Genomic DNA, 13,895 nt, shown 5'->3' with positions numbered 1-13,895 from the left:
AATTAGGGAAGGGCATGAAATGATGTTGGAAACCATTGTCAGTTCTCTTTTAATGAGAGGACAATAACCCAGATCTCATTGGGGTAGAATTGTTGAAACCAGCCTATCTAGAGTTAGAACTAGCATTTCTAATATTTTGAAAGCTCTTAAAGAAATTAAAATGTCTTTTTTATTTATCCACATATTTACAGTCTTCAGCAGTCTTTGATCTAACCTTTGTGTGAATTCAAATGTCCACTTGGTATCATTTTTCTGTTGTTTGAAGAACTTATTTTAATATTTCTTTGTAGTACAGTAAATAATTTCAGCTTTTGTTTGTTGAAAAATTCTTTATTTTACCATTATTTTTGAAAGACATTTTTAGCTGTGTATAGAATTCTGTTTACAGTGTTTTCTTTCAGTACTTCTTTCACTGTTTCTGGCTTAAGTTGTTTCTTTTGAGAAATAAAGTTGTCATTCTTTGTTTCTTTGTATTTAATATATCTTTTTTCTTGGATGGCTTTTATGATTTTCTTTTTATCAGTGGCTTTCAGAAGTTTAATTATGATGTACTTAGCAGATTTCCTTGTTTTGTCTGTTCGTGATTTGTTGAGCCTCTTGCATTTATGGGTTTATAGTTTTCATCACATTTCTGTCCTTTCTTGTTCTCATCTCTAACCTCACTATTTAGACCTTTTGATATTTTCTGACAAATCACCTTTGCATTTGTTTTTTTCAGTCTTAGTTCTCTGTGTGCTTCATTTTGGTTGGTTTCTATTGCTTTTCTTTCACATTTTCTGAAGTTTCTGATCTAGAAGTTTTTTTGGACTGCTGTTTTATAATTGCCATTATTTTAACATGTTTGTTTTATTCTACCTTCTGCAGTAGATGCAGCATATTATAGTACCTGAATTGACTTTCTTTATTGATAATTTTACCATCTCTGATTTTTTGGGTGTCCTTCTACTGATTGATATCACTTCCAGTTGTGGGTCACATTTTCCTGCTTCTTTGAATGCGTACAGCTTTTGATTGGATGCTGGACATTATGATTTACGTTGTTGCCTGCTGGATTTTACTTTATTCTTTTAAACAGTGATGGGCTTTGTTCTGGCACAATATTAGGTAACTTATAGTTTACTTTGCTGCTTTTGAGAATTCCTTCTTTATCATTATTAAATAATTCAGTGTTTTTAGTGTAGTCACAGAGCTGTGTGGTCGTCATGTCAATTTATGCCACCCCAGAGAGAAACCTCATACCCATCAGAAGTCACTCCCCATTTCTTCCCCAGCTCCCTGACCACCAGTCAACTTATGTCTCTAGGAATTTGCTTAATTGGGATGTTTCATATAAGTAGACTCTTGCAACATGTGGTTCTTTGTGACTAGACACTGAATTTCTGAATCATATGGTAACCTTGTGCTTAACCTTTTGACATCTGGGCTGTTTCCAGCTCTTGGCTATACTGAATAATGATTCTCTGAACATCTGTATACAAGTTTTTGTGTGGATATATGACTTCTTTTCTACTGTGTATAAACCTAGGAATGGAATTACTGGGTCAAATGGTAACTCTGTGTTTAAGTTTTTGGGGAACTACCAGATTCTTTTTGAAAGTGGCTGCACATTTTGCATTTATACCAGCAGGGTGTGAGAGTTCAGATTTTGGCACATCTTTAGTAACAGTTGTAATTTTCCGACTTTAAAAAACCATATCCGTTCTAGTAGGTTGTGAAGGCATGTATTATCATAGTTTTGATATTTTTCTCTGATTACTGATTATTTTGACCATCTTTACATTGCTTATTGGCCTTTGCATATTTTCTTTGGAGACATACTGATTCAAATATTCTGCCCACTTTTTAAATGGCTTATTTGTGTTTTTGTTAAGTTGTTAATAGTTACATTTTCCAGATGCAGATCCTTTATCAAGTATATGATTTTGAAATACTTTTGCTGTTTTCATATTTGGTCTTCTCCTGGTCTGGATGTAGAAAGTGTTGATTGAAGCAAAGATTTTTAATTTTAATGAAGCCCCGTTTGTCAATTTTTGTTGTTTTTGCTTTTGTTTTTGTGTCATATCTAAGAATCTATTACCAAAGAAAGGCAAAGTCATGAGGACATACTCCTGCATTTTCATCTAGGAGTTTTATGGGCTTAACTTGGATCCATTTTGAGTTGATTTTTGCGAATGGTGTTGGGTAGGGATCCAATACCATTCTTTTGCATGTGAATATCCATTTATTACTGACTTCCACTTTGTATTGTGTATGTAAGGTTCATCCATATTGTGCCATGTATTAGTACACCATTCTTTTATGTATTTTATATAAAATACATTGTGGAACATGGATGAACCTAGTAAACATCATGTGAAAGTGTAAGAAGCCAGTAACAAATGGACATTTACAGGCACATCACAGCACACTTTGATGAAGAGGCTTTGATTTCCCCACTCAATAGTCAGATCATGTTTTTGTTTTTGTTTTTTTTAACCCATTTTACTAATCTTTCCCTTTAATTGTATAGCTTTAATCATTTATGTTTGTAGTCATTGCTGATAAGGAAGACTAATTTCTGCCATTTTGTTCTGTTTTCTGTATATCTCCTATCTTCTTTTATTCTTGGGTTTCTCCATTATTCCCTTCTTTTGCATTTAATTTTTTTTATTATATCATTTTGATTCCTTTCTCATTTTCCTTTCTGTATATTTTTTAGTTATGTTCTTTGGGGTCACCCTAAGAATTACAGTTAATCTCTTGAATTTATGACAGTCTGTTTTGAATTAATACCTTCTTAGCTTCAATAGTTTGCAAAAACTGCTTATATACACCTCTGTCCCTCCTCCTTTATGTTGTTGTTTTACAAATTACATCTTTATATATTGCATGCCCATTAATGTAGGTTTATAATTATTGTTTTATTCACTTTGATTTTAAAGCATGTAGGGATAAAAGATACAATAATACTGGCTTTTGTGTTTATCTATAGTTACCTTCATCAGAGTTTTAAAATTTCTTCACATGACTTTGAGTTGCTATCTAATGTCTTATCATTTCCACCTGAAGAACACTTTCTAGTGTTTCTTGTAGAGCAGGTATATTAGCACTGAGCTCCCTCAGCTTTTGTTTATCTGAGAATGTCTAATTTCTCTTTCATTTTTAAAATACTATTTTGCCAGATATAAAATTCTTGCTTGACATTATCTCTTTGAGCCCTTTAATTATGTCATCCAATTTCCTTATGACTTCAGTGGTTTCTGATGAGAAGCTGGCTGTGAGTCTTATTTAGAATGCCTAATTAAGGATTCCTTGTATATAATGAATCACTTCTCTCACTGGTTTCAGTGTTCTCTTTTTGTCTTCGGCTTTTGGTGATTTGATTTTTAACGTATCTCAGTGTGCATCACTTTACATTTATCCATCTTGGAACTCATTGAACTTCTTGGATTTGTGGATTTATGACTTTTATCAAATTTGGGGAATTTTGAGCTGTTATTTCTTCAAATAATTCTTTCTGTTCCATTCTCTATACTTTCTCTCCCTCTGGAACTCCCACAATGTATATGTTGGTACACTTGAAGATATCTCACAGGTCTGTTGATTTTATCCATTTTATTTATTTTTTCCTTTTCTTTTTCTTTTTTCCCCCTGCTATTCAGACTAGGTAATTTTAATTGACTTATCTTCGAGTTAGCTGTTTGTTCTATCTAAATGTGCTTTTGAAACACTCTAGTGAAAGAAGTTATTATACTTCTTTGCTCCAGAATTTCTCTTTTTATACTGTTCTTGTCTTTCTTGATAAATCGTTCTCCTGTTTTCCTTTGGTTCTTTGTCCATGGATTCCTTTAGCTTTTTGAGCACATTTAAGGTGCACATTTAAAGTCATTTTCTAGTAAAACCTATGTCTGTTCCTCAAGGACAGTTTTTCTTTTTTAATTTCTCCGGTGAATAGGAATTCTTTCTTACTTCTTTTAATTTTTGGTTGAATATTCAAATGTTGGACCTTTCATGTTTACAGTGTGTAACTGGAAATCTAAGTCTTCTCTATTCTCAATATTTTTGTTGCTTGTTTGGGTGGCGGTTGTTTGTTTATTGACTTTTCTAAACTGAAGTCTGTATTTGTCATGTGTAGCTTCTAAAGTTTCTGCTCCTTTAGCTTGTGGTCAGGCTTTGTTTGACAGAGATTTTCTTGAATTCCTAGAGGAAGGAAGGAAGAAAGGAAGGATGGATGGAAGGATGGACTCTCACTGTCTTTGGACATTGACTCTCTGTTTGATCAGTCCTTCATTATTTAACAAGTCTGTTTACAACTTTGCCTTAGACTTGTCTTTCTGCTTGTGCTGAGCCTAAAGATCAGCCTGAGGTGAAAGCTTTAGGGACTTCTCTTGTGTCCTTCCTTGGTCATATGTATATGACTTTCCTTTTCTCTAGTATTCGTAGGTACTTTGCAGTGCTTTAATTTCACAACAAAACTTACTGCCCGGCATCCTCTTTGGTTTTCAGCATGTCTGTTTTTTGCCTCAACTCCAAAACCAGTTGGAAGCAGGTCAGTCATTTGCCTTCCAATGTTTTCCTAGAATTACCTTATGCAGCTGCTTTTCTGTCCCAACTGACGTGAAACATAGATGCACTTCTTGCAAACAGTTCTTCTGTCAGTCTCCAGTCAGGTCAAAAGAGACAAAATCAGTTCCTTGACGTTAAGGTTGACTCTGTTCACTCCACAGCCATGGACCAAAGTTCCACATTGGAAATACCATTTGCCATCTTTCAGTCCTTCCTGAGCAGGGAGGAAAGTAGAAATGCTCCCAATTTTTCCTGCTGTTTTTTCCCCTGACTCAGCAATTGTTTGGTTGCTGAATATCTTTGACTATTTCCCAGAGTTCTCGTGAAGTTGATTCTGACAGTTTTTACAGTTTACAGTTTATTGTTGTTGCTGTATAGGAATATGCCATTTTCACTGATGTCACTTTTCCTTTACTTCCTTAATCATGATTTCTTTTCGTTCTTTGGACATATTTATAATGATTGCTTTGACGTTTTTGTTGAATGGCACATCCGGGCCTTCTCACAGGCAGTGTCCATTGCTTTCCTCTTTTCTTGTGCAAGGATTATACTTTCCTGCTTCTTTGCATATCTGATAATCCTGTTGTTAAAAACTGGGCATTTTAGGTAATATAGCAAACCTGGATATTGATTCCTTTTGGGGATTTAAAAATTATCCTTACTGATTTTTTTTTGTTTAATGTTCTATGGTCATAGTGTATACTCTGAAATTTGCTGAGACTTTTAATGTGACTTGGATTATCAACTGTCTTGTTAAATCTTCCAGTTGTCTAGTTAAATGGTGCACATACATTTGAAAGTGGTATATATTCTGCACTTGCTAGGTGTAGTGTTCTGTAAATGTAAACTACGTTTCAATTGGTTAGTTTTTAAATTTTATGTCCTTTTATTTTTTTGTCTTCTCCCTGTTTGAGAGATTTTAAATTTGTTTCTGCTTCCTGGTTCTGTTTTACTACTTTATTTTGAAGCTATGTTATTGGTTGTATAGACATTTAATATTCTTATGTCTTCCTGCTAAACTGGCCCTTTTATCACCATGAAGTGCTCTGTTTTATCTCAACTTAATACTTACTCCTAAAGTTTTTTTCTGTCTGATGCTAATGTTGACTCATCAGGTTTCTTTTTCTTTGTGTTTTCATAGTATGCCATTTTTCTTCTTTTTAGGTTCGACCAATCTGTACCCTTACATTTAAAGTATGTCTCTCATAAATAATATGAATTGAATATGGTCCAGATTGATAGGGTATGCGTTTTAATTGGCTTATTTATATTTATGGGTAATGTAATTACTGACATATTTGTGCTTAAATCTAACATCTTGTTAGTAGTTTTCTATTTGTTTCATCTGTTTATATTTTTTTTTGTTTTTCTACCTTTTTTTCAGTTGATCAGCTTTTTTTTTTTTTAACTTTATCTCTTCTTTTAGATTTTTTTGTAGTAGTTTTTGTATTTTTCTTCTAGTGGCTACCCTAGATATTATAATGTACATTTTTGGCTTTTTACAGTTTTAAGCTAGTATGTTATTTTTCAAGTAGTTCAAGAACTTTCCAACAGTTTAACTCCATTTACTTCTTTTCTCATTTGGTGCTGATGCCATGTATTTTACCTTTGTATACATCATAAATATACAGAGTGCTTCTATTATTATTGTTTTAAATAGTCATTATTCTTTTATATTTGCCCTTTCCGATGTTTTTTATTTTTCCTATAGTTCTGTGCTCCCATCTGTCATCATTTTCCTTCAGCCTAAAGAACTCTTAATACTACTTGTATTGCAGATCTGCTGGTGACAGATTCCTTCAGCTCTTTGTTTATCTGAAAATGTTTTTCTTTTTGCCATTTTGCCTTTTTTATACAGGGTATAAAATTCTATGGTGGCTTTTTTTTTAATCAGTATTTTTAAGATGTCATTTCATTCATTGTCTTTTGGCTTCCATGGTTTTTTACTGAAAAGTTACCTATCAGTATTTTTATTACTCCTTTGAAGGTAAAACATTTTTATTCTTTGGCTACTTAAAAAATTACTTTTTCTACTATTTATCTTGAGCAGTTTGACTCTGGTTTTTGGTTGGTTTGGTTGGTTTTGTTGGTTTTCATTTTGGTGTTGTTTTCTGTGACTTCATCTTGCTTGGAGCTCTCAGAGCTTGCTGAATTTGTAGGTCAGTATCTTTGCTTAGTTTTGGAAAATTATTGGCCATTATCTCTTCAACATGTAAATTAGGTCCAATTGACACATCTCACATGCCTTTTATACTCTGTTCAGTTTCTCCTATTCTGTTATTTATTGTGCTTTAATTTTGACTTCGTTTATTGACTCTACTTCTTGTTGACTAATCCTGTCTTCTGCAGTGGGTAGTGTGCTGCTTAATCTATCTAGTGCTCCATGGATTGGCAGTGTCAGCATCACCAAGGATTTTGTCAGAAATGCAGTATCTCAGGCCCCTTCCCAGGATCAATGAGTAAGAATCCATATTTTAAGACAGTTGTCAGATTATCCTTACACACATTAAAGTTTGAAAAGTATTGGTCTAAGCTCATTCAACTTGGGGTAACAACAACAAAAAACTATTTATTTATATAGGTTTATAAAGCCCAGTTAGGTTATACTTCTGGAATCTTTAGAATGGAACCTATTTATGTGCCATATACTTTGCTAAGCACTTTATTCATGTTATTACATTTTATCCTTTCAGTTATTCTGTGAACTCAGTTTTCTTTTCCTTACTCTGTAGATGATGAAATATGGGTTTAGAGAGAGTAACTCTCACAAATTTACCTAGCAAATGGCTGAGCTCAGACTTAACCTATATCCAACTCTAAGCTGACATTATATAACTAGGTTACTGCTGTTCAAACTGGAACACTTTCAATATGAAAAGATAGGCTATTAATAGTTATGCTGTGACAGGAGGCATAAAACAAAGCTATTTTGGTCCAGCCAGGTTATATGCTCATCCTTCTGTAACTCTATTCTGTACAGCATGTCTCTTTTCTGTGTAACCATTTTAGCTCCATGAGCATTTGCAGCTGATCCTCCATGCCTGTGCATGTTTTATATACTCTGCCTGCAATTACATAGAATAGCTAAGTCCTCATGTGCTTTCATCTTATGCGTTATCTCTTCAGAAGCCTTTGTTGAAATCTTTACACCACTTGACCCTCTGGATAATTTTTCTACCTCTATTAAAGGAAACCAGAGGCAGACAAAAGTTAAAGTGATAAAGATGGATTTTATTTAAACAGCCATTGTGGTAGGGGAAGCTACTCCAATGTAGTTTATAGTGGGCTTAATTCTGAGTACGGTCTGAACAAGTGGGAATTTATAGCCAAGGAGCAAGTAGGGTGGGGATATTGATAAGTGGAAAGTTACTAAGAGGGACATTAAGTCCAAGGTGGGATTCTGGCTGAACCAGCCTAACAGAGGATTTTTGCTGAGCAGGCCATGTTGATCAGATATCACCTAGGGGATAATAGGAGTGAGAAATTTGATCAGATATGAAAGGTAGATAATTCTTTCTAAATGAACTTAAGCAGGATTTCTGCTTAAACTGGATTCTACCAGGAAATAACATGGTTGGGACTTTTTAGGGAGAGGGTTCAGAGGAGCCTGACTAAAATTTGGTCAAGCAAAGAATCTTTGTCACCTCTCTGTCCTTTTGTGTTTTCTTGTGGTCTTTACTATCATTGCACTTACTTTCTTGAGTTATAATTCTTCAGTGGCTTCTGTGTGTCATCCACTACACTGTGAGATCCTTAAACCTTGGCATTATTTTTCATTTTTGTATTTTCCATACCCATCTTGTGCATATTATAGAATAGAGATTGTTAATATTAGTGGAATGATGACTGTTCTTGGTCTAGAATGATATGGAATTGAATCATGATTCTGGTAATGTCTTGGAAAAGAAGAAACACTTTGAAGTGTTATTGATAAATAAAAATAATTTGGACTTGATGTGTAGGGAGACAAAATGACCTTGAGGTTTCTTTGAGATCCAATCTTTTCAGTATATGTATCTCAAATACAGTGTCATTACCTTTTCTTCCTTTCTAGGACAACCCAGTTAACATGAATTACTAAGGAAAAAAAAGTATTAATATATAGTTGTCATTTTGAAATAAGATAGTGTGATTAAGCATAATTATAAGTACTGTCTTTTGCTTTTGTTTGCAGAGAGACCTAACCATTTTTCTTTTGGTGTGTATCCCCATCTCATGACCCCTTTATGCCAATTTATATAAATGCATTTATTTTCCTGTTTTGATACCTGTCATTAAATTATGGAGTCTTATTTATGTTAAGAAATCATTATTCATTATTTAAAAATATCCTTATGAAAAAAAATCCTTATGATTCGTCAGTATGAGTTCACTTTTCCTGCTTTGTGTCATTATGTTATGATTTGAAAATCATGACATCATCTTGTTCAGAAAAATATCCCTGTCATCATATGCTAGAAATAATGGTCCCATATACAATTTTATTTGCATTACATTTAAACTAATTGCTGCTTTTTTGCTAAGATTCTCTTCTGAGTATTTTCTTTCAAGGCAATCTCTTATCAGGTCTTTTATGACCCCTTCCTAGGCAATTTCATCTCCCACTCTGTTTCTTACGCACCTAGATCACTGGCTATGTGACACATTTTGTGCACAGAGAAGAGGAAGTAAATAAAAGAATGTGGAATCATTTTGTTTTTGAGTTAGATAACTTAGATCATTCTCTTTTACTTTCTAATATAAGCAGGTTAAAGCTATGGTTTTTCCTCTTGAGTGTAACTTAGTTAAATTCTGTACTTTAATACACGATATTGATCATCATTCATTATGAATGCTTTTTAGTTTCTGTTAATAATTTCTCCTATGACCTGTGGGAGATTTAGAAGTATTTGTAAACTCGAGAATGAATGCGAGGTTTGTCAAAACCCATAGAATGTACACATCAAGAGTGAACTCTAATGTAAACTATGGACTTTGGTTGATAATATTGTGCCCACGTTGGTTCCTCGATTGTACCAATGTGCCACACTGATGAGGGATGTTGAGGGTAGGGGAGTATATATGTGTGGATTGGGAGAGCTGTGTGCGAACTCTATATTTTCTGCTCAATTCTGCTGTGAAGCTCAAACTGCTCTAAAAGAATAAAGTCTATTAAAAAAAAAAAGAATGAATGCAAGGATATAGCTTAAAAGTTGTTACTGAATAATGTTTTTGTAACATATTTATGAATATACAGTTGTGTTAATAACTTAAAATAAAAATTTTAAATGTTGTCAGTGTGTCAAGTTGGTGTCATTTTGTCTACAGTTGAAAAGAATGAAAACAACATTAGAATAAAAGTACTTTCTGTGAGACTTCTGTTTACAAATCTATAGGATTAAAAACTCTTTTTCCCTAATTATTCATTTCTGATTTAACTGATGTGGTTAGAAAACATGATATGTATGATTATTCTCTGACATTTTTGGAGACTTGTTTTTAGTCTCCACATGGCTGGTATGTATTTGTGTGGATGTGTGAATGTTCGCTATGTGCTTAGAAATAATATGCATTATTTAATTGTGTGACTTAGGTGTTAAAAAGTTCAGTGGCCTTCAGTCTTCTGTTAATGTGCCTCTTAAAATATCTTTTGAAAAATCACACACTCTTGCATTTTAAGTTGACATTTAAAATTTTTCGTTGTATGTTTAAATAGCGAACAGGATATAATGACTAGTTTATTGTGTAAGACTTGACATTTAAAAATAAAACTGTTTGATAGTCTCTTTAAAGCACTCAATGATGTCTAAATATTTTAGTTATTTGGTACCCTTATTATTATTTAAAACACACAACTTTGGGTCAACCCTAGTGTAGAGGACAACTAAAAAATTAGATAAAATGTTTTTTATAATCTACTTGAAAGAATCCCAGCAATCAAATTTTAAAACATAAGGGAAAAAAGATGCTTAATTAAGAATTCATTGTGAGTAGTGTTGAACCAAAAGATTGTGACTGCTACTGTGTTTTGTGCTGATTTTAAGAGTTGTTACTTCAGCCCCATTACAGATGATAGATTTTATGCAAATGTACTTTTAACTATCACTTCTTTTTCTGCTTTCTTCCTAGGAATCACACCTGTGTATCATAGTATGTTTGCTTTAATGAGTGAAACAGAAAGGATCTGGTATCCACCCAACCATGTCTTCCATATAGATGAATCAACCAAGCACAGTGTACTCTACAGAATCAGGTACTTTCTCCATTGAAGTGACTAACTAACTTAATGGTGAAAGGGCAAAGTGGGAGAAATTATCAACCATATTTTTTAATTGCAAGATCCTTAATATCAGAGACCAGAACCAATTAATATTTAATCTTCTTCATTTAAGACTCTTTCTCAAGTAGAGGAAGTGTTCATTCATGTTCTTTAACTAGCATGCTCTGAGAATAAAGCTGTTGTGATGGCATGCTACCTTACCATGTAAGATTATAATTAAATTTTAAAGAGGATAAGAACGGCCTATACTGGCAAAATCCTAAATGTTTGGAATATTGACAGTTTCCCAGGAAATTTGATGTTTTGTGCAATAATATGTAATCTCACATCTCTTATTTTAATAACTTTTAACAAAAGTTGAAGAGAAGGAAAGATAAGATTTTACCAGTGTTTGTTTACAACCACAAATTACAAGTTAATTTATTTCATAATTTTTGGTTATAAGTAATACCGATTTAGTGAAGTTGAGGTACTTTTTGACTCAAAACGATGATCTGTGGTTCTCACTTGTGAAACAGATCCATTCCATGCAGAGAGTCAGTGTTGCATAATAAAAAAGAACATGGACTCACTCATGATTTTAAAAAGAAAAGAAAAGGAAACCTTAATAAAGTAAGACTCAAGAGAGACATCCTTGTCATCATAAAAGTTACCTATAAAAAATATATGGAAAATAATACTCTTAAATAGTAAAATATTAAACATTCTCTTTAAAATCGGAAGCAAGATAGAAAACAGAGATAGCCACGATAATTGCTTGTATATTGGATTTTAGTGGAGTTCCTAACCAGTACAGTAAGACAAGAAAAATAAATAAAATGTTTAATAATTGAGAACAGAGAAGCAAAACGTCATTATTTGGAGATGATATGATTGTTAACATAGAAAATATGAACAGATCTACAGACATCAATAATAACCATGCATCAGAGGGCTAGATCTGTGTGATCAATATGTTAAAAAGTTAACTCTTTCCATATTCCACAAGCAAACAGAAAAGAGGTCATTTAAAATAACAACCAATTAAAAAAACCCATAAGGGACCTAGGATTAAATCTATTCAAAGTTCTGTAAGATTTTTATGCTTACTTTAAGACCTTCAAATTTGTAGTATTTTTGTATGCTACATATGACTGACAAAATATCAATATCTAATTGGGAATATTTTCTTTATCACTTTCTATAATTACTGTGTGTTCTGCAATTTGCAAGTATATCTTTTTATTTTAAAATATCTGTAGAGCAGTGGTTGTGGTATTTTTCTGTGAGGAGCCAGATAGTACATATTTTAGGCATTTCAGGCTATACTCTCTCTGTTGTAGCTGTTCAACTCTGTTATTATAGTGTGAAAGCAGCCATAGACAATAAGTAAATGAAAAGCCATGATTGTGTTCCAGTGAAACTTTATAAAAACTGGTAGTCGACTGGATTGGGCCTGTGGGACCTAGTTTACTGACCTCTTCTCAAGAATTAAAAAATGTTTCCCTTATCAAATTCATAAATTCTTCCTATTTTTAAATTAAGGGGGCACATGTCCATAGCTACCTATAGTCAAAAGTTCCAAGGATAGTCTCACCAGAAACTACCCAAAAGGGAAATTTTATGTAACTTTTAAAAATCCCACCTTCCTATTGTTTAGAGGCAATTCTTCATTGCCTTTATTATATATGTATGGGTTATTTCAAAAACAACATAAAGGAGCAATAACTGCAAAGCTATTGAAAGACTTATATAGAAAGATGTAATTTGTATTACAAATATAGAATAAAGGGAATGGAACAGAGTTTTAGTATTCTGTTGAAATTAAGTAGATATTAATAAGAACTAGATTGTTTAGTTAAAATGTCAATTGTAATCCTCTGGGAAAATCCTATGAAAATAACTCAAAAAAATATAGTAAAAGATACAACAAGAGACTTAATATAATACACTAGAAAATATCTATAGCAGTAATGGAGGAGTATGTGAACAAGAAAGACATAAAAAGACAAACGAAGAACCTAGAAGGCCTTTTGGAAAACAAATAGCAAAAGTGACAGACATAATAAATACTACTTTAACAGTAATTGCCTTAAATATGAATGAATTAAACACTTAAAAGGCAGAGATTGGAGGACTAGATTTTTTTTAAAAATGTAAATTACATGCTGTCCATAAGAAGCACAGTTTACATTCAAAAAATACAAACAACCTGAAAGTAAGGGATTGAAAAAAATAAACCAGGAATTCAGTAACCCAAAGAGAGCTGGAGCAGCTGTATTAACGTCACACAAATTGACTTGAAGATAAATACTGTTGCTAGATACCAAGATGGGATATTTTATAAATATCAAGGAGTTAATCCATCAGGAAAACATAATAACATTTGTTTATATATTTGTTTATAATTGTTATAAATTAGATGTAACTACAGAGCTCAAAAATACATGAAGTGACAGTGACAGAATTGAAGGGGAATATAGACAATTCAAGAATAATAGTTGGAGACTTCAATACCTCACCTTCAGTAATGGATAGAACAACTAGACAGAAGATCAGCAAGGGAATAGAGGAACAACACTAAACCAGCTAGACACATGTATATAGAGCGCTCCACCCAACAGCAGCACAATACACATTATTTTCTAGTGCACGTGGAACATTCTCCAGGGTAGATCATGTGTTAGCCCACAGAGTGAATCTCAACAAATTTAAAAAGATTAAATTCATATAAACTATGTTCTCTGTCCACATTTAAATTAAATTAAGAACTCATTAACAGAAGAAAATTGAAAAATATATAATATGTGGTAATTACTGACACGTTTCTAAATAACTAATAAATTAAAGAAGAAATCACAAAGGAAAATGGAAAATACTTTGATATGACTAGAAATGAAAATAGAACATAACAAAGCTTATGATATGTAACTAAGACAAGGCCTCAAGGGGAATTCATAGGTATAAACACCTATACTAAAAAAATTCATAAATCAGTAACATTCCACCATAACGAAGTAGAAAAAGAAGAGAAAATTAAACTCAAAGCAAGTTGAATGAAGGAAATAATACACATCAGAGTAGAAATAAATGAAATAGAGAATAGAAAAAC

At 32.7% G+C, this 13,895-nt stretch overlaps 1 protein-coding gene across 5 annotated transcripts in view; it reads left to right on the top strand.

Moving 5' to 3' along the window:
* Positions 1-13,895, top strand: part of JAK2 (Janus kinase 2) — a 166,831-nt gene that overhangs the window by 111,117 nt on the left and 41,819 nt on the right. For all 5 annotated transcript variants that reach the window (XM_072959482.1, XM_006208142.4, XM_072959483.1 and 2 more), the window contains one exon: positions 10,654-10,777. In XM_072959482.1, the coding sequence (XP_072815583.1) occupies positions 10,654-10,777 (124 nt within the window). The remainder of the gene's footprint in view (positions 1-10,653; positions 10,778-13,895) is intronic.

Source organism: Vicugna pacos, chromosome 4 (assembly GCF_048564905.1).
Source record: "Vicugna pacos chromosome 4, VicPac4, whole genome shotgun sequence".
Lineage (NCBI taxonomy): Eukaryota > Metazoa > Chordata > Mammalia > Artiodactyla > Camelidae > Vicugna > Vicugna pacos.
Note: the sequence above shows the minus strand (reverse complement) of the source record. Positions and strands in the feature narration are given on the sequence as shown.